This window comes from Nannospalax galili, unplaced genomic scaffold (genome assembly GCF_000622305.1).
Source record: "Nannospalax galili isolate Female #2095 unplaced genomic scaffold, S.galili_v1.0 scaffold259, whole genome shotgun sequence".
NCBI lineage: Eukaryota > Metazoa > Chordata > Mammalia > Rodentia > Spalacidae > Nannospalax > Nannospalax galili.
Window position 1 is genome coordinate 3329883 of NW_008344750.1, and position 21270 is coordinate 3351152.

Genomic DNA, 21270 nt, shown 5'->3' on the forward strand with positions numbered 1-21270 from the left:
ACGACACAGGTGCACTCATATACATGCAGGCAATACACTCATACACATAAAATAAAAATAATAAAATATTCTAGAAAAAAAGAAAAGAAAAAGAAAGGAAACAGGGCAGAGGCTAGGATGTTGCTCAGTTGTTGGGAATGCTTGCGTAACATGAAACCCAGGGTGGGATCCCCAGCACCACATAAACCAGGAATGGTGGTACACACCTGTAATCCCAGCACATAGGAGGTGGAAGCAGGAAGTCATCCTCAGCTGTAGAGCAAGTTTGAGGCCAGTATGGGATACATGAGATCCTCTTTCAAACAAAGAAAAGAAGGAACTGGAGAGATGGCTCTGCAGTTAGGAACACTTGCTACTCTTGCAGAGGACCTGGATTCAGTTCCCAGTACCCATATGGTGGCTAACAACCATCCTTAACTCCAGTTCTAGGGGATCCAACACCCTCTTCTGGTCTCTGTGGGCACTGAATGCATGGGTGCACTTACATAGATGCAGGCAAAACATCTGGACATATACACTACAAGTAGAATTTCTAAAAAAGAAAGCATAGAGGGAGTCGGGAAAATGGCTCTGTAAGCAAAGGTGCTTGCAGCCAAGTCTGATGACTTGAGTTTGATTCCTGGGACCCACATGTTGGAAGGAGAGAGCTGATTCTTGCAACTCTGACCTCCACACACGCATACTGTGGAATGCATGCTTACAGGTACACAGAAACACAAAGTAAATAGATAAATGTTTTTTTTTTTTTAATTTAAAGAGAAAAATGAAAAGGGTAACAGTTGCTTTTTTGGGGGACATGGGTAGCTTCTACAAATGATTTTCTGGCAAGTTTTCCTGATTTCTGAGTATTTCAGGCATCTACATTTAGAGTCTTGCTTACACTCTTTTTAGTAACTTTAAAAAAGTACTTATTTTGGGGCTGGAGCGATGGCTCAGTGGTTAAGAGCACTGACTGCTCTTGCAGAGGACCTAGGTTCGATTCCCAACACCCACATGGCGGCTGCGATGAACCATCCTTAACTCCAGTTCAAGGGGAATCTGAAGCCCTCTTCTGACCTCTGCAGCATTGCACGACACGTGTGCACTCATATACATGCAGGCAATACACTCAAACACATAAAATAAAAATAATAAATAAAATATTTATAAAATATATAAAATAAAGGTGCACGCCTTTAATCCCAGCACTTGGGAGGCAGAGGCAGGTGGATCTTTGTGAGTTTGAGGCCAGACTGGCCTACATAGTGAGTTCCAGGACAGCTGGGGCTACAGGGAGACCCTGTCTCAAAAAGACAAAAAAAAAAAGAAAAAAAAAGAAAAATATTTTTAAAAAACATACTTTTTATTTTATGTGAATGAATGTTTGTGTATATGTATGTATGCATGTACACCACATGTTTGCAATGTCCATGGATTCCAGAAAAGGGCATTAGATTCTCTGGAGTTATGGACAGTTGTTAGCTGCCATGTAGGTGCTGGGAAATGAACTTGGGTCCTCTGCAAGGGCAGCCAGTACTCTTAATTGCTGAGCCATCTTTCCAGCCCCCTTTTAAAATATAACTTTAAATACTTTTTTATTTTTCGATAATGTGAGATATGCAATGATCATTTTAATTATGAAACTGGAAGATGGTATTATAGAGGCAGGATAAAGGAAGGGAGAACCAGGCAGGGTCCAGTAGTATACCTGGGGTGGGTCTCTGCTTATCTGGCTGGGCGCCATGGGGGGGGTGCTTCATGGTCTCCTGAAAGGACAGTGGGCCAAACTGGTAGAAGTGTGCACCAGCTTCCTAGGGAGGACAACTGAGGACCAGAGAACAGGCCAAAAAACTGGATGGAGACCAAGCAGGGACTGGGCCATGCCTGTTGGGAAACTGTCTGCCCAACTGGTGATGAGCCCCAAGGGCAGCTCAGAAGATGGACATGGGGATGCAGGAATGGGTGGAGGGAAGCCAGGGACCCCAGAGCCAGGGCAAGAGGGGGGCTGCTCACCCACCTTGGCCTCCAGCGCCTTCAGCCTCTCTGTCAGCTCAGACACTTTGCTGCAGTTGAAACAACCTGTGGGGAACAGGGAGGCTGCAGCTAGGGGTTCAGAGTCTGGGGAGAGGGAGGCAGATAACTAACAAACCTAACCCATGAGGGGGGACAGTGTGGGGCTGGGCTGCAAGGGCTAAGAATTACTGTAGGTCTAGGTGGATCACATCTTCTCCCATTCTAGAACCTCCTTAGCAGGAACCTTGTCTCCTAGAGCAGGATCTGGGCCCTGAATCTGACAGCCTTAATACCACAAATGTATCCATTCCTAGAAGCCAGAGTGGGAAATCCTGTTGTTTGCCACTGGGTGGGGTGAGGCATGAGCCTGCCAGCTTTGGGCACCAACACAGATGCTACTGGCTCACAGGTGCCATTGTCAGACTCTGATACAAAGCCACATTCCACCTTCTCTGATCACCTTGGTAAGAAACCAGTTGTTCATGGCAGTTCTGGCCATTTATGGAGCCTTTAGAGGCTGGTTGCTCTGGTCCTCCCCATAGCCCTACGTGTTAGGCAAGTGTCACACAGAAGGAACCTGAGTTCACAGAGTGCAGTAAATGGCTAACACATTGAGGCACAGCACAAAGGATCCAGGCCTGGAGTTGCTCCTTGGCTACCAGGCTTTGGGCAGGGCAAGGCTCCACTTGACCCTCAGTTTCCTGCTCTTTAGAACAGCTTCAAGGGGGTCTTGTGGGAGTCATGGGCTGCTGTTATGTTTGAACTGATAATGGAAAGCACCTGGGTTGGGCCTCCCACGCTAACAGAAAAGCAGAGAATAAGAAAGAAGGAAACTGAGGGAATGGGCCAGTAGCTCCAAGAATCCAGGGGTTCAGGGTACCTGGTCCAAGTCAGACTTCCCCCCTGGGCATTCCTCTGCACCTTGAAGCCTCTTTCCAGCTGGGCTTGAAGTGAAGAAGTTCTGTCCTTAACCTTCTACTGTTTGACCCAGCTGGCTTCTAGGGACAATTACCATACTGCCCTGGGTCCCCTCTAGACCTCTCTCAGCCCTGGGGTCCCTAAGAAGCTGCTCCAGGACCTACCTGAGAAGGCTGCAGGCCGAAGTGCCATCCGCTGCATGGTGCTGCCTGACCATGAAGGCTCCACAAAGCCAGAGGAGCCTGCAATTAGAAGGACGGTGCAGTAGGAGTCCCATGATCTGTACTGTTCATCAGACACCTCTACCTGCTGCTGTCACCCTAGCAGGGGTCTCTGTTCCCCTTAATGCAGGAAGGTGGAGCAATAGGGAGGCAGCTGAACAAAGTGACTTGATGGAATTGAGTGTGGTGGCAAACGACTTTAATCCCACGACTCAGGAGGCAGAGACAGGTAGATCTCTCGTTAGTTTAAGGCCAGCCTGGTTTACATAGAGAGTTCCATTGTGTGGGGCCTCACACAGGCTGTAGGCTTCCCCAATGACCCCATCCAATGACACGGGTTAAGCATTCAGAAGTAACAGGGGGCTGGAGAGATGGCTCAGTGGTTAAGAGCACCGACTGCTCTTGCAGAGGACCTGAGTTTGATTCCCAGCACCCACATAGTGGCTACGAACCATCCGTATCTCCAGTTCCAGGAGAATCCGACACCCTCTTACGACCTCCGTGGCATTGCATGACACGGGTGCACTCACATACATGCAGGCAATACACTCATACACATAAAATAAAAATAATAAATAAAATATTTTAAAAAAGAGTTCAGAAGTAACAGACAAACTTGGGTCCCAGCTCTGTCTTTTACTGGCCTATGTGACCTATCCTTTCTAGACCTGCTGATTTCCCCATCTGTAAAACAGCAATAAGGCCTTGGTGCAGGTGATGTATGTAAAGGGCCCACTGTGCACACATAGGGCATAGGTACACGGTAGACCCTCAATAAATGATACTGTGCCAGTTGCCATGTGTGCTCTCCCTGCCCTACTTGGTAGGGAGTGACTAAAGTGGCTTCAAATGTTTAAATGAAAGCCAGAGGGAAGTTGGCTGCCTGTTCCAGGAGCCCACCCCCACCATACCCAGGATTACCCGGCCTGGCTGGTCTGGTTTCACAGGCCTGGTTTTCCACACAGCTGGAGGGATTCTCCAGCCAAAGGCGGTAAATGCCCTCCTCTGCCCATCTACCCCCTGCGCCTGCCTTTTAAGGCCATGAAGTGTCATCTTGGGGGGGAGACAAGACCCAAATAAGGCACAGGCCTGGCAGCCTGGACATGGGCTGTGGGTTGAGGCAGAGAGCGAGAGGCGCCGGGAACTCAAACCAGACGGGTCTCTCTGGCCAGTCCCCAGCAGGGAGGCTGCCTGGCCCAGCTCTGGTCCCAGTGCAGGACTTTTGTTCAGGCTAGGCTGCCTCCTTAAGGGTTTCAGGGGCTTGTGACCTGCCCAGGCATAGGGGTAAGTGCCTCCTACAGGATATAAGAAAGGGAGTTTGCAGCCCTAGGTGCAGCAAGGATTAGGGTGCTTGAGGAAGAGGAGAGAGTGCTGTGAACCAGGCCTTGTGCTCAGTGCTTTCCAAGGTCCAGCATAACCCTACAAGGTAGACAAAACAGCAGTTAACTCTTGTTTAGCACTGACTCCCAGTCTGCTCCTGTGCACTCTACCCCATATGTGTCTTGTTTGATTTTATTTTTGCAGTGCTGGGGCCAGATAGTTCTAACAGACCTGGAAACAGAGGCACAGAGCAGCTGATCCAGGTGGAGCCAGATGGATGAGTGGACAGACTCCTGCTTGCTTTTCCCCTAGGGGAAACCAAGGCAGACGGATGAAAGGACTCACTCCTGGTCCTTCCTCTAAAGTTCTTCAGCTCACAGTGGAATTCAAGCAAGGCTGACTCTGGGATGGGACCTCTTCAGGCAGATTTGCCTGACAGGAAGGCCCAATGTCCAGCAGGAGATAAATGCTCCTGCTCCTGATAGCCCCTGCTTTTTATTTTTGCCCCGGTAAGGATGCAAAATGTCACTTTATTATTTGCAGAAAGTTGACCGAAAGCAGCATCTGTCCTCTTTTTTGGTGGGGAGGGGAGCAGCAGGGTCTCCTGTATCCCAGGCTGGCTAAGAACTTGCTATATGGCCAAGGATGACTTTGAACTTGTGATCTTCCTGCCTAAACCTCTCAAATGCTGTGATTATAGGTAAGTGCCACCATACCTGGCTTAACAAAAACGACAGGGTCTCCTTGGTAACTCAGGCTGTTCTCAAATTTTTAATCCTTCTGCCTCAGCATCCAGAGTGCTGAGATTACAGTTATGCTCCACAATGCCTAGTTTTCTTTTCTTTTTTTCTCATGAAAACATGCACCTTCTATGTTTGCATGCACTCAAACATGTTACTGATCAGACCAATTCCCCAGGTGACTGCCACTTTTATGTCCCTTGACTGGAGCTTCTACCCCCCACCCCCAAGGGATCTTGTCTTGTCTGTTTTGTGCCTGGCCAAAAAAAACTGCTGGGCACCCTGTAGGACTTCAAGTGTCTTGATAAAACTTTCATCCATGAATTCATACACACACACACACACACACACACACACACACACACACACACGGCTGATGAAAATAAACTTCCAGCAAGCAAAATATCAGGGAAAGTAACGTAGGTGGCAGACACAGCTGCCCTGACAATGAGCATAATTTTTTTAAAAAATTTTATTTATTTTTATTTTATGTGTATGCATGTATTGCCTGCGTGTAGGTAAGTGCACCCGTGTTGTGCAATGCTGGCGGAGGTCAGAAGAGGCTGTCGGATCCCCTGGGACTGGAGTTACCGACAGTTGTTAGCTGTCATGTGGGTGCTGGGATTCAAACCCAGGTCTTCTGCAAGAACAACCAGTGTTCTTAACCGCTAAGCCATCTCTCCAGCCCTGCATAAATGTTTTAATGGTGCACAAGGGTGGTGCCTCTGAGTTATTAACTAATGGACCTGTGGCTGGAAATTTTTCAAACAATTTTATTTTGGACATTTGGCCAAGAGTCAGAGATAGTTAGAAAAATGAACAAAGGAACTGGGGAGATGGCTCAGTTAGTAAAATGTTTGCTGGATAAGCATAAGGACCTGAATTCAGTCCTCAGCACCCACATAAAAACTGGGTATGGCAGCATGTACCTATAAGCCCAGTGCTGGAGCCATACAGACAGGAGGATCCCTGAGGCTTGCTGGTCAGCCAGACCAGCTGAATTGGGGAGTGGTAGATCCCACCTCAAAAAAATGTAAGGTGGGGGCTGGAGAAATGGCTCAGCAGTTAAGAGCACTGACTTCTTGCGGAGGACCAGGGTTCGATTCCCAGTACCCACATGGCAGCTACAAACTGTCCTTAACTCCAGTTCCAGGGGAATCTGAAACTCTCTTCTGACTTCTGCGGCATTGCACGGCACAGGTGCACTCACATACATGCAAGCAATGCACTCATACACATACACATAAAAAAATAAAAGTAAGGTGGAGAGAGACTGAGGAAGACAGCCAATGTCAATCTCTGGCCTCCATATATATATATATACACATATACCTACCTACACACACACACACACACATACACACACACACACACACACGTACATACATGCACAATGAAAAGAAACACACACACCTGGACTAGTACAGACAGAAGGGCTCAAAATGACTGTGAATTTCAATTAGAAAAGAAATATTAGTTGGACATGGTAGTGCACGCCTATAATTCCAGCATATGGGAGACTGAGGCAGGAGAATCAGGAGTTTGCGGCCAGGCTGGTCTCCACAGAGAGACCTTGCCTCAAAAAAAAAACTTAGGTGTATCTGGAGAGATGGGTCAGCAATTAAGAGTGCTCACTGCTCTTTCAGAGGATCCAAGTTTAGTTTCCCAGCAGCCACATTGGTTAGCTCACAACTACCTGTAACTCCAGCTCTAGAGGATCTGGAATCTGTCCTCTGCAAGTACCTGTACTCATGCACACACATAGACACACACACAGAGATACATAAATACATAATTAAAAAATTTAAAGTTTAGGGCTAGGGGTATAGTTCAGTGGTGGGCTGTTTGCCTGGCACAGACAACGCCCTGGGGTTTCATCCCTAGCAATGAAGGAGAAAAAAAATCAAAATTAAGTTTAAGGAAATAACAAAGCTAAAAACGGGGTAGAAAAGGGACTGGAGAGATGGCTCAGTGGTTAAGAGCTATGACCACTCTTACAGAGTGTTTGAGTTTGGTTCCCAGCACAGACATGGTGGCTCACAACCATCCACAATTTGAGTTCCAGGGGATCAGACACCCTCTTCTGGCCTCTGCAGGCACTGCATACACATGGTGCACTTACATGCAGGCAAAACACTCATACACATAAACTAAAAACAAATAAATCAGGGGGCTGGAGAGATGGCTCAGTGGTTAAGAGCACTGGCTACTCTTGTAGAAGACCCAGGTTTGATTCCCAGCACCCAAATGACAGCTAACAACTGCCTGTAATTCCAGTTCCAGGAGAATCCAGTGCCCTTTTCCAACCATTGAGGGCACTGCATGACATGGATACACTTATACACACACAGACAATATACTCATACATATAAAATAAAATAAATAATACATGAAATATTTTAAAAAACAAAAAACTAACTAAATAAAAAAATTAAAAAGACTAAAAAATATTGATTTTACGTTTGGCAGATTAGCCAAATCTGAAGTTCTGATAAACAGAAATAATATGAGCTGTACCATGTTATAAAATGTGCATACAATTTTATTAAGGATGCTGTGGGTTGAGGAATAGCCTTCTGTAATGCAAAGATATCCCATCCCTCCCCCTGGTGTCTAGCTAGAGACTACAAAGTAGACGCATGGGTTGAGAGGCCCTTCCCTTCAACCTAAAAGGCTCCTCTAGACCATATTGTGTCTCAGGAGGGCCCTGAAGGCTGGCCCCAGAATCACAAGTCCCACTTTTACACTGTCTGGGAGTTCCCCTGAACATGCAACATGAGTACATTTATTTGGCCCTCCCCCAATCCTTACCGCTGTGGTTCCTATGTTACCTCTTCTAGGAAGCCTTTCTGATCAGACCAGGGTACCAAAGGCCCCCCAAGGCTCTTATCATTCCCTCCCTTGACCTCTACAAGGCTGGTGTGCTCTGCAGTTTCTAGCTCTGTGTCCTCCAAATCAGTCTCCCTTCTTGTGCCAAGCCTAAGTCCTTCCACATACTATGGTACAGAGGTTCACTGAGGCCCAGAGAAGAGGTTCTTGCCCTGCTCACACACTTACAATGAGGGGGCTGTGTTCAAAGCCTGTCCTAAACTGAAAATGGGGTGGGGGACATTTGGGGGTCTCTGGGCTCCCCACACCCCGTGACTTTCCCTGCCAAGGAGTGGAACCAGGGGAAGGGCTTCCTTACTCACATTGATCCAAAACCCCCCAGGCCCACAGAGCATGGCCCAGTGAACACAGGCCACAGGGCCACAGCCTCCCAAGCCTGGCCAGGTCTCCTGTGCGAATTTATTTTGCAAATGTAAATATTTGCTGACCGCCAGCTGGTGGCCTGACCCAGGGCTTAGGGTCAGAGCTGGGACTGGAAGCTCTAAGAACCCTCCAGAATGAGCAGGAGGCCTCTGTAAGCCTTGCTGTGTCTGGCGTGTTCCTCTCTTCAGGGTGGGCAAAGTTTTCATTCAGTTTTTACATGCTCACTTTATGCCAAGCCCGTGCCAGGTACTAGAGCTAAAAGATTCATGCTGGCAGAGTATGGCCAGCTTAGCCAGGTGCCCCCAGAGGCACCAAGAAGGACATAGACAGAGGAGGCAGCCACCACCAAGGCCACAGAAGGCAGGAAGAAGGAAGGCCAGTAATGGAACAGGGTAGAAAAGGGTGTGTATGAAGCTGGGATACCACGGGAATGAGAAAGGACAGTGCCCTGGTGAGATGACAGGGAGATGGGGTCGGCTGAGCCTCCCAGACAGGAGGAGTGGACGGGTGATGGACATGGGTGGAATTGCACAGTGTTTAGCCCTGAGGACTATGACCCTGCAAAGCTCAGGCTTGGCTCTGCACCTGGCACCTGGCTGGTACAAGACAGACATGTGTGGGATGTGCCCAGCTCCAGAGAGTGCAGAGGCCAAGGGGCCCAGAAAGGGCGAGGCCAGACCATGCCTCACGCCTGCAGCCTCTATGAAACCCACGAAGAGAGGAGCATGAGCCCATGCCTCTCTATCTATCTGGGGGTGCTAAGGCCAGCCTCATAGCACCCCACCTGTCTGAGCATGCGCCCTGGGCCATCCTCAGTGGTGCTGCAGAGCTAGAGACCCCACTCCACAGCCAGGCTCACTGGGCTTGGCTAGGTGACTCAGCTGAGCCTGTGATGACAGAGGACAGTGGCTGCTTTCCTTCCCCTTGTTGTTGTCACTGTGGGAGAGGCTGAAACTGGATGTCGTTGGGGAGAACCTGGCCAGAACATTTACATGCTATGTGACCTTGTGCAAGACCCACACCCTCTCTGAGCTCCATTTTTATGATCTGGACAATGGGGCTGATGGAAAAGGAATCTGCAGGGAGTCCCTGAGGCAGAGTGACAGGGCAGGGGAAATGGGGGGCTATATGACTCCACCCTATGCACCAGTGCAGGGCAATCAGGGATTCAGGCTCTGGCCTAGAGGAGCTGACGGCCACACTCTTCCTCTCTTCCTACCACGGCCCTGGCATGGTGCCAGCATTCTGCCTGCCCTTCCTGTGTAGTACATTCTGGCCTTGGCTCTTTCTCATTCATTGTTTTCATGAGCAGGTGGTCAGGTAGGTCCTCTCTAGCCTCCCAAAGCCTGGAGGGACCAAGGCTTAGATGGGTCTCAACCCTGGATCTCACATGCTGAGTGACCCCAGGCTGGTCCCTTCCCCTCTGTGACCATGTGATCTCCATCCATGAGGACCCCCACTAGTGGTCATAAACACCAGAGATCATCTTCGCTTACTGTTGCAGTGTGACCATCCCTATTCCACAGATGAGGAAGTCAGCTCGCCAGCCGCACAATTGTTTGCAGAGCATTGACTGAGGAATTGGGTCTCTGAGGTGGGATATAGAGCTGTACCTGCCATGGACTCCCCAGCACAGAGGGGAGAGGGAGACTTCTATCTGGAGAACCTAAAAGATGCAAGGCACGACTGCTCACTTCTTTAAAAATTTTTTTGTTTTTATTTATTTTTATTTTATGTATATGAGTGTTTTGCCTGCATGTATGTAAGTGCACCCATGTTGTGCAGTACCATGGAGGCCAGAAGAGGGTATCAGATCCCCCTGAAATTGGAGTTTGGACAGTTGTTAGCTACCATGTGGGTGCTGGGAACCGAATGGGGTCCTCTACAAGAGCAGCCAGTGCTGAGCCACTTCTCCAACCCCTAACTGCCTACTTCTTAACACCAAGTGACTTCGACACAAAGCCAAGGTTCAGCGATGTGAAGTGAGTTGGCCCAAGTCACGAGCAACCACTACAGGGCTGGATTCTGAAGTGACAGTGTTTCCCCTCCTTTATGGCTGCTCCAGGCCCTGCTGCTGCTGCTGGTGATGCAGCTCTAGGGCCCAGGGTCAGGTCACAGCTATGAGACAGCTACAGGCAGCCAAGAACAGGGGAAGCAGCTAGGGAGTCCAAACTAAACCTAGTTGTGAGAGGAAGGGCAGAACCCAGGATTGGCTGGTAATGTCCTCATGCTTCCTTCCCCAGCCCCCAGAGCAGTTTTCTAGAATATTCAGCCTGGGTATCTACTCTTCTCTTTCCTTAGCTCTAATGCTGAGTGGGGACAGTCCCCCTGTCTCATCAGTTATTGCAGTGCCCACTTCATTCCATCCTGGTAACACCCTGGGAAACAAACTCCATTCTCAGATTCACCCATTTAAGGAGTGGGGACATTGAGGTTTGGATGGGGAGCTTGGAATGCTACAAGTGCACAGGACAGCCTAGTGCCCTACAGTGAAGACACCGCCACACAGCCTCTGAGTGGGCACACAGAGCTTGGACTGCAGCCCCTTACAGGGCTCCTGCACAATGCCTGGGAAGCTTTGGACTCAAGGTTCCACAGCTGGTAATTGGTGAAGCTGGCCTGGCCCAAGGAAGCACTGTCCCTAGACTGGGACCCAAGGGCCCCACAGAGGGCATGGCAGACATCTGGGGTGGCCTGGCACACAGCCTCCAGCAGCTGCCCCCACATATCCTGTACCCTCACCTGCTCCACCGAGTCCCCAGGGACACAGTGGCCTTTGTTTGAGGCAGGCCCCCACCTGAGCTCCCATACCCCAAGAATTGCCCACAGTGCCCTGTGGCCTCCTTGGCAGCAGCTCCTCCCAGCTGGCTTCCCTTCTACCCCTGGGGCCCTTCTGCCTGCTGCTCTACTGTCGGAAAGGGCACTGGTCCAGGCTCCTAGCCTCCCACACCTACCACATGGTTGCCTCTAGAGGTGCTTGGCCTGGGTGTGTACATCTTCCTCTAGATACCCTATTTCTCCCAGGTCCATTGGGGACCCTTGTCTCTATATCAGAACCTGCCAGACCCTCTCCTATCCATTCTTAGTCAATTTGGAGCCAATGCCATCCCCACCCCTGTGCTGATTGTGTATGCTAGGCAAGCACTGTATTGCTGAGCCCCACCCTATTCCCATAGGACTCTGGGCCCTCAACTTTACCTCTTTGGAACTTAGTCTCTCCATCATCACAATGTGAGAATGAGGGTTCCAGTCAGCTCTACCCTCCTCTGATGCAGAAACTGCATTTCCATGTTCCTGTTTCTGGAACTGGGATACATAGAACAACTGCCTATAGTCCTGTGCTGCTGGGCCCTTTCACAAAGCTGGGTTCTCAGGTTGATTCTAGTCCACGTTACCGCTATTAAGGCCCATGCCTACAAATGAAGTTCTTGATCCTCTCAAATCTGCTGCAGTGGGGTCAGCCAGGCAGCAAAGGGAGCAGGCCACTGACAGCACAACAGAGAGGCAGGTCCCTGGCTCTCCAGGAAGAGTGGCAGACTCTAGGGAGCTGGGTCACGGTATTGAGCCACCCCGAGTTATACATGGAGATGGTGTGCTGGATAGCTTTAGTGTCAACTTGACACACCTGGATTGAGGGAGCCTCAATCGGGGAATTGCCTCTATTGGACTGGCCTGTGGCCATGTCTGAAGGGCATCTTCTTGATGAGTGATGTGGAAAGGCCCAGCCCACTGTGGGTGGTGCCACCCCTGGGCAGGTGGGCCTGTGTTGCATAAGAAAGCAGGCTGAGCAGGGGCCAGGGGAGCAAGCCAGTAAGCAGTGTTCCTCCGTGGCCTGTGCTCCAGCTCCTGCCTCCAGGTTCCTGCCCTGAGTTTCTACCTTGGGCTCCCTGATGAACTGTGACCTGGGAGTTGTAAGCTGAATAAATCCTTTCCTCCCCAAGTTGGTATTGGTCAGAGTGTTTTGTCACAGCAATGGAGAACAAACTAGGACAGATGGGGACACTGCACATGGGGTACACAAATAATTATCTCCTGAGGCCCCAAGAGAATAGAACTAGGCAGACAGGGTTTGAATCCCAACTTTGACATATAGCACTGGGCATTCATCACTTTGTTGGACCTCGGTCTCCTCTGCTGCAGGGCAGGGATCACTGCCCCTACCTCCTTGGGCCTCCTTGTCAGCTAAAATAGCCCTTGGCCTGTGCTACCACCTCCCATAGAAACTTCTGGATGGGTTTTACCCAGTACTAGAGTTTGGATGTTGAATGTCCCCATAGGCCCAGAAGTTGAAAATATGGTCCTTAAGGTGGCACTACTAGTGGATCCTTTAAGAGATGGGGACTATGGGTTAGGGCTGTAGCTCAGTTGGTAGAGTGCTGTCCAGCATACATGAAGCCCTGGGTTGAATCTCCAACCCCACATAAAACTGGGTATGATGGGTCATGTCTATAATCCCAGTACCCAGGAAGTGGAGGCAGAAGGCCATCCTTGGCTACACAGAAGGTTCGATATTAACCTGGGCTACATGAGACTCTATTTTAAAAAAAGGTGGTCCAGCAGGAGACCTTTGCACTTACAGCGATGGGGGAAATGACTGTGGGATCCACCCCTCACTCCTTTTATGCTTTGGCTGTGAGATATATTCCTACCATGATGCAGTGCCTTGACAGTCCCAAAGCCCCAAGGCCAACCAATCTTGGGCTGAAAGCTCCAAAATGTTAACCAAAAGAAACCTGCTTGCTTTGTAAATGCATTGTCTCAAGAATTTTGTTATAGTCATGGAAAGCTGACTAACACATCAAGTTTGGAGGAAAGACAGGATGGCATTACTTAAAATAAGAGTGACACAACACATCTGAAATTCTCCTGGGGGCTCCAAAAGTCCCCTAAGAGGCAAGCTGTCACCGTGAGGAGGACAGTAGGCACTGTCTGAGCTACACTGTACCCTGTAGCTCTGTGCAGTAGGCTCCTTACATGCATGGGCTGTGTGTGTGCAGTGTGTATGGACTTGGCAACAGTTTGTGCTTCCATGCATGGGCAAGAGGTACTTCAAAAGCCATCACAGGGTCTAGGTCACAGTTGGGCTGACTTACCTTCCTCACAGGTCACCCCTGAATGTCCAGGGCAACACCTCCATTCACGGGCAGTCACTGTCTTGTATATCACTTTGTACATGGGCCTTACCACAGTTCTGTAGCTGAAAGAAAGGCCAGGTAGCCTGGCTCAGACAGGGCCTCCCACCACCTGTCCCACTGTCCTGGATGCTCTCACCCAGGCCTCAATCCACAGTGTGCCCCCAAGTGGAGAGCCAGTGCTCCCTCCCTATTGCAGCGCCACATACCTGTTCCCGGGGCAGCTCATGGGCCACGGGCAGTTCTGCAGCACTCGCTGGAGGTAGGTTCCATTCTGTACATGGCATGAGACAGTACGGGTCACCACATATGAGCACCAGTTCCTGAGATAAACCCACAGGGAGGAAGGTCAGGTGCCAGGCACAGGACTGCAAGAGGATGGATGGAGGGGACCATGTATTCCTAGGAACCCTGAGTCTCCAGGCAGAGACTCCTTGCTCAGGAGGCCTCATGCAACAAGCTGCAGGGGCAAGACAGCACAGGGCCTAGTCATCAGAGCTCTGCCTCTAACCTTGAGCCACCTAGGCCACTGAAGCTATTGGCCTCCCACTGCCACCAGTTGAAGCCTTTTAGAAACATATTTTTTCACAGGTATAAAATCTTCACCTACTTCTTAGGAAAAACATTTCTAGCCAAGGGATAAGATGCAAGCTCTGGATCTGGGCGTGGTGGTGCACACCTGTAGTCCCAGCACTTGTGGGGCAGAGGCAGACGGATCTCTGTGAGTTCAAGGCCAGCCTGGTCTACATAGTGAGTTCCAGACAGCTGGGGCTACAGGGAGACCCTGTCTCAAAAAGACAAAAAAAAAAGATGCAAGCTCTGGGGTCAGCTGGAGCTGAGTCCAGCCATGACCGGCTACTCATACAGAGTCCTGGGAGGTACATCCCACCCACGGTTTTAGTCTGCCCTTCTGTAAAGATTCAGGGTGCAAGAATTTAAATGCGGGAACACAAAGAAAGTCTAGGCACAGCTCCTAGTGTGTAGCAAACGTCACAAGCAGACTATCGTTTATGTCGGAGATGGACAGCCCTCAGTCCTGAAGGTAGCAGTTTGATGAACACAGTTTTTCTTTAATGTTACACATATAAATCTATACATGTGTATAAGTGCTTTTTGGCTATCTTTTGCTCTAATTTTGTTGTTTAAGACAAGGTCTCACTAAGTATCCCAGGCTGGTCTTGAGCTCATGGTCCTCTTGACTCTGACTCTTAACTGCGGGGATCCCAGGCGTGTGCCATCATGCCAGCTCTCCCATGCTTTACAGAAGGGCACTTGACCTGTACCTGTTGGTTGGGAGTGCTCTTATGTGGATGTGAAAGGTGGTCTTCAGGCTAGCATGTGGAGGCCTTGTGTTCTGTCAGTATCTGTTTTCTGGATCAGGTCTTGTAGTTGTTCAAGCTAGTCCCAGTTTTGTGCCATTTCCAGCAGTGTGACAATAAACACCTGCCACCTGTGCCCTGGGTCATGTGTTCCTGTCATGTTGTGAGCCACTGCTTCCCCCTTCTAGGCCCAGGCTTTTCCTCCTCCCTCTTAGCTGGTTTTAGCAAGGTCCAGAGAGATGAGGGGGCCTTCCTTAGCCTCCCAGACCTAGTCCTGCCCTGGGGCTTTCTCTTCCTGGTGGGTGGGGTGGGAAGGTGATGAACTGCTGCGGGGGTGAGGGAGTGCACGGGTGGGTACCTCTGCAGTGGCAGGACATTCCAGGTGCTCAGAAGTCCTAGGGCCTGCCTCAGTCTGGGGTCATGAGCCCAGGGTGATTTGCTGGGGATGGAGAACAGAGAATGAGGGGTGGTGTCAGGTGGCCTTTCTCAGCCTGGGTCCTCTTTCCCAGCAGACTGCCCTCCATGGCCTTGAGCACAAGGTCAGCAGGTTCCCAGGCTGGGACCTTCACAGAGCCACAGACCATGAGGAGATGAACATTGGTGCCTCTGGGACAGAGTTAGAGCCCAAGCTGGGCTATCCACATGCCTGAACTCAGATCTGGCTCTGTGCCCCAGCTTGGTGCCATTAGCAGTTATCTTCACCTCCCAGGACCCTCAGTGTCTCCTCTAAAATGGAGGCATGTCTTTCTGGCTTACTACTGGAGAATCACGTAAATACCTTTAGCATACAGTAAGTGCTCAGTGTGTGCAATTTAACATTTAGGCAGGTGCTTAGAACACTGCATACTGGCTGTCACAAAGTAGGTATGTGAGGATCCTAAGACAGGGCCTGTCCTCCCTATATCCTCAGAGGGGGACAAACACAAAACAGTAGCCTAATTCTGCAAGACAAGAGATCCCCAAACTGCAGGATGCAAGCCAGGTGTAGTGGCACAGACCCTTAATCCCAGCACTTGGGTGTAGTGCCACACACCTTTAATCTCAGCACTTGAGAGGCAGAAGTAGGGTCAGCCAGGGGCTACATATGAGGACCTTGTGTTAACAAAACAAAACAAAAAGTGTGAGATGCAGGATGCAAGGCAGGGCACCAAGAAGTATGCGCAGATACGGATGTATGAGGGAAAAGACGGAGGGAAGAGCCCAACAGTTTTGAAGTTAGGAGGTAGCACTTGGGAGGAAGAGCACTGTGGGCAGCAGCCCAAAGCAAAGACCTGGGGGATGTCCACAGCAGGTCCTAAGGGTTGGGCAGTGGGGAAGCAAGGGAGAAACATAGCTGGGTTTCCATTCTCCCTGGACAGGTGTGTTGGCTTACACCTGCAGTCCCCGCACTCTGGAGGTTGAGGTGGAAGAATTATTTGAGCCCAGAAGTTTGAGGCCAGCCCAAGCAACAGAATTAGACTCCCACCTCAAAGTAAGAAATAGAAGGGCTGGCAAGATAGCTTAGAGGGCAAAGTGCTTACTGCACAAGCCAGATGACCTAAGTTTGATCTGTAGAACACACATAGGAAGGAAAGAACAGTCCACAAAGTTGTCCTCTGATCTCTACATCGCACCGCAACATATATGCCCCCTATCATGCACTCATATAATCATTTTTAAAGTTAAAAAAAGGAAAAAGGGGAAAAAAGAAACCACTGTCACCCGGGTCCTTAGGGTTGTGGCTTGGAGCCTTTTGGGGTAGGTCTGGAAGATGGGGACATAAGCACCTTTTGGGAAAGGATGGGAAAGTGGTTCTCCCTCCAAAATGCATAGAACTTGATGTACAAGTTCAGGGGTGCTGGTGCTCCCTGATGCTCAGGCTGGCCAAGAGCTCCTCAGTGAAGGAAAGAAGGAGGGGGCAACGTAGCAGAGAGGGGAGCCAGGGATTCAGGGCCTGTGGGCATGGAATGAATATTGTGTGCTGTGTACAGCACATACACACAAACTCACACATATCAGCACAGGTGGCTATGAGCACACAGAGTACACACACACACGTGCCTGCAGTGCTTAGATGTGTGCCCGTGAGCATATGGGCAGACCCACGGAAGCACACAGACTTGTGTACACATGTCAATGTTCACCCAGCAGGACATGTCTCTACAGAAACAACCTTCTACCCTGTCAGTGTGTCAGAACACACACACACACACACACACACACACATCGTCTCCTGTGGACAGACAGACTGAGGTCAATGACCTCCTCAGGTGTCCACACAAGCACACACAGTGCCAGGTATTCTTGCCATGCACATATGTGCGTGTATGCACAAACTGGCAGAGGCAGGCCTTGGGGGGGCTCACATGTTCATGCAATCCTCTTGCACATGTGTGCACAGGTACATGCAGCCATGTGTACACACATGCAAACAAATATCCCCCAAGCTCAGCTCTGGACTTGGCTAGGGACAGTGTGTTTGTGAACCCCTGAAGTCTTCTTTTCTCTAGAAGGGAAACCATAGTTTTTCTTCTTTTTAATTAAAATTTCCCCTAGAAAGGTCTCATGCTGGTTTCCTGTTATTTGCCACAAGCTGGACTCTGCCTGAACCCCCTGTGTAGGACACAGGACTGGCCAGACATTTTATATAGGAACTCAAACCAGATGGAGTTCAAGGTCAGCAGGCTGCCTCCTCCACCTGGGGATCAGGCCCCCTGACCGCTACACAAGCCCAAGCTCCTCTGTCCACTTTCCACTAATAGGAATCTTTCCTTCTTTCTTTCCTTCTTTCTCTTTCTTTCTCTCTCTTTCTTCCCCCCCCTTTTTTTTTTACATTGTGTGTGTGTGTGTGTGTGTGTGTGTGTGTGTGTGTCTATGTGTGCAGGCACACAGGGGAGTCCCACAATGCATGTGTGGAGGTCAACTTTTGGGAATTGGCGCTCTCTTTCTATGTTGGTCCTGGGGCTTGAACGCAAGTCGTCAGGCTTGCTGGCAAGCTCCTTAGGGGTGGTTGCTTAATGACTGCATGACTAAGAACACAATAGCCTGAGCTGAAAATCTGTGACCCAAGGTTGAGAGAGAGGCTCCATTCACCCATCTTGCCATCCCATGGGGCTTCCTTTCCTGGGGTGTGGTCAGTGATAAGATTGCCCAGGAGCTAGATGAGGCTGGGCTGAGGTGGGGAATGGGCAGGGCTGGCAGAAGATGATACATCCCCCCCTGGTTCCCCCACTTCTGCCCACTTAGCATGTCCAGGTCTTCCAGAGGCCACTGGGAGGTGGAAAAAACAGGCCAGACCAGCTCAACCTGGTGCTGGGCACCCTCTCCGGTGTTCACTCACACCCACCCTACACTCCCTGCCATGAGGGGCCCTGGGGACTTTGTCTCCACAGGGCCTAGAGCTGCGATCCGGAACAGTGATAGGGGCTAATTGCAGGAGGCAGCCAAGTGGGCCAGGGGCCAAGGGACGTTATGAAAAGGAGAGGAAAGAACAGAGACAGGCAGTGGGGGTGGGGTGACAAGAGCCAGAACCCAGCACTAGGGCTCAGCTCCAGTCCTGCAATGCTGCTTCCTATGTTGGTGACCTTGGACAAGGCCTTGATTGGCTCTGATCTCTCTGTGCCCATCTGCAGACAGGAAGAACAGAATAGCCTCCATGCAAAGTGCTCAGCCAGCTCTTCGGCCCAGTTCAATTCTTCCTAGCCTGGGGTGCCACAGCCAGCCACACTGATATCCTGACATCTGACCACAGTGACTTCCCTCAGGGCCCAGGACACCAGCACAGTAATGTCTCCTAAGGTCAAATGGGTTTAGGGCAGACTTTGCCCTTTACAGAGGGGGAAACTAGGCATTCAAGAGAAAACACCTGCCCAAGTTACCCATGAGGGCACAGAGCTGGGATCTGTGAATGCTAGAGCCATAGTGTTGAGTTGTTCAAAGAAACCAGGATCGAGGCTGGGAGGAATGTCATGGGGCAAGAAGCAGTCGCCCCCCCTCCTCCCAGGGACTGGGGACTGGCAGCAGCAGGGTGCTCCAAGGTGGCTCTGCACAGCCCCTGGGCACCCTGTTTGTGGGGGGGTTCAAAGTCTCACCACATTCCTAGGGTTGGGGGTGGCCCCTTGGATGCCTTCCCGAGCCTCCCCCTCCCCAGGCACAAAGCCTCTTTTCTGCATTCAGTCTCTCAGCTGCTACAGGGTGCCCAGGGGTGCCTGGCTGGGGGTGGAGGGAGGGCTGATGGGGTGCAACATCCCCATGCTGTCTCCAAGATGCTGGGACAGGGCCACAAGGGGAGGTCCTGGCAGTTGAGGGCCACAAATGACTGCAGCTCCAGATCTCTTCTCTACTTAAAGTTGATGATAGTGGGAATCCATGTGTATGACCCTACGCCAGTCCCATGGGGACTTTCCACTCTCAGAACAGAGCCTCAAACAGAGGATATGCAAAAATAAGAGGAAACTGAGGCCTGTGGCTAAGTGACCTGCTGGACATCACAGTCAGCTAGCAAAAGAGCCCTAAAGTCTTTACCATGATCTGCAATCCTTCCTAGGCCCTCAATGGCAAGCTCTCCTCCAGGAGGTTAGCTAGGGACAGGAGGATGGTGGATTCACAAATCGACCAGCCTGGATGGGGGCACTCTTTCTTCTCTCCACGTCAGTCTCCATATCTGTAAAATGGGAGTCAGAGCATTGCCCATAGAGTTTTTATGACACAGGCTACAGTCCCCAGTGAAGTCCCCAGATATCTGTTCACAGGCATAGTCCTGTTTCCACACGGGAAGCCCCAGGGGGTGAGGAACGCAGCCTGGGAGCCCCACCTTGGGCTGTCAGGAGGGGAGTCAGGCCTTCCACTTTCTCACCCATCACCCCAAGCCTGACTCCGGGAACTCCACATCCCTAATGCCTTTCATCTTAGTCCCTGGGATTCTGGGGCTCACGCTGAGTGTCAGGACACATAATTTTCTCCTCTGAGCTTTGATTTCTTACTCTATAAAATAGGGATAAGACAGCTGCCTCTGGTGGCATGCAGGAAGGTTCTGAAGGCAATGGCTGTGTGGTCAGCACACAGTAGGTGGTGGTGGCTGTGACATCTGCCACACGTCTGTCCCTCAGACAACTGTTATTCTGGCCTCTGATGTCTTGACCACTTCCATCCTCCCAGCCTGCTTTTGTCACCTGCTTTTGCTAGCCCAGAGGGAGCCGGCAGGCCTCTGACCACTGGGAAAGGGGAATTTCTGAAAAGAATTAAAGAATTGAGGTCACAGGGGGTGGGGCCCGGCAGGCCTTTGAATGGGATGAAAAGGCCTCAGAGGCCTGGTTAGTCTACATTGTCTGGCCCGGGACAACAGTGGCTTGCTCTGGAGCCGGGACCCCAGCAGGGGCGGGAGCTGCAGGCACCGCTGGGACCAGGGCAGGTTCAAACTCTGGCATCACGGGCCAGAATCCCAGCCCTTCCATGAATAGCCTAGGAGCCAAGCAGCTCTTGTAAATATCTCTGGCGTCAGTTTGCTCCTCTGTTGAATGGGGGCACTTTTCCCTACATCCTTCAGTCCTGCCCGGCACGGTCTAGAAAAGGCCCCCACAGGACCCTGTCCTGGGAACTACTTAGTAACTCGGAGGCCCGGCTGTTGGGGGAGCCGCAGGACCAGTCACTATCCAAATGCCAGGTCCCAGGGGGCCCCCTCTGACCCTGACCCACAGCGCCAAGACTCCACCCCAGTCCTTCTTCCAAACGAAATAAATAGTTGAGATACTAAAAAAAGCCGGGAGCAGGGAAAAGGGGAGGAGGGTCCCTGCAGGGTTGGCTACGGGGTGACCCTGGCATTTTCCATATGCAGGGGGAGGGGGCCTTGAGTCAGGCCCACAGAAGTCCTGGGGGGCTTCGCCTACGTTACGCCCGCCCAGTGCGTCTTCTGGGCGGCTCTGGGGTTCGCAGGGGAGGAGTAGGGGAAGCTGTCCCTACACACACGCGTAGGGGATCCAGCACTCCAGAGCTCCCAGCTGGCAGAAAGGTGGGATCCGAGGTCTCTGCCTCAGTCCCAGGCTGGCACGGAGGTAGATGGGGGTCCCTGCCCCAGTCCGGAGATTGCACGGGGCTGGGGGACTAGGTCCCTGCCCCAGTCCCGGGATTGCATGGACCTGGGGGCGAAGTCCCTGCCCCAGTCCCGGGATTGCACAGACCTGGCGGACGAGGACCCTGCCCCATCCCCAGGATTGAACCGAGCTGGGGGAGCCTTACCTGCGTCCGGAGAACCGGGAGCTCTGGACGCTCCACGCGGCACCGCCTCCCGGGAGCAGGAGCCCAAGGCAGAGCAGCGCCCAGGCCCGTTGGCCGCCCATGCTGCGTCCCGCGCCGCCCGCGCCGTCCCCGCCCGCCGTCTCCGCCGTCCCCGCCGTCCCCG

At 51.2% G+C, this 21270-nt stretch overlaps 1 protein-coding gene across 7 annotated transcripts in view; it reads right to left on the minus strand.

Moving 5' to 3' along the window:
* Emid1 (EMI domain containing 1) overlaps positions 1–21264 on the minus strand; it is a 64967-nt gene extending 43703 nt beyond the window's left edge. For 2 of the 7 annotated variants that reach the window (XM_029567307.1, XM_029567305.1), the window contains exons 1-6: positions 21108–21244; positions 15253–15333; positions 13785–13898; positions 13537–13640; positions 3075–3152; positions 1997–2058 (exon numbers count right to left, since the gene is read on the minus strand). In XM_029567307.1, coding sequence (XP_029423167.1) covers positions 1997–2058; positions 3075–3152; positions 13537–13640; positions 13785–13898; positions 15253–15333; positions 21108–21208 — 540 coding nt within the window. In that variant the 5' untranslated portion in view covers positions 21209–21244. Of the gene's footprint in view, positions 1–1996; positions 2059–3074; positions 3153–13536; positions 13641–13784; positions 13899–15252; positions 15334–21107 lie in introns of all 7 variants that reach the window. The other 5 variants (XM_029567306.1, XM_029567308.1, XM_029567309.1 and 2 more) reach the window with 4 other exon arrangements.
* Between the last annotated feature and the right edge of the window lie 6 nt (positions 21265–21270).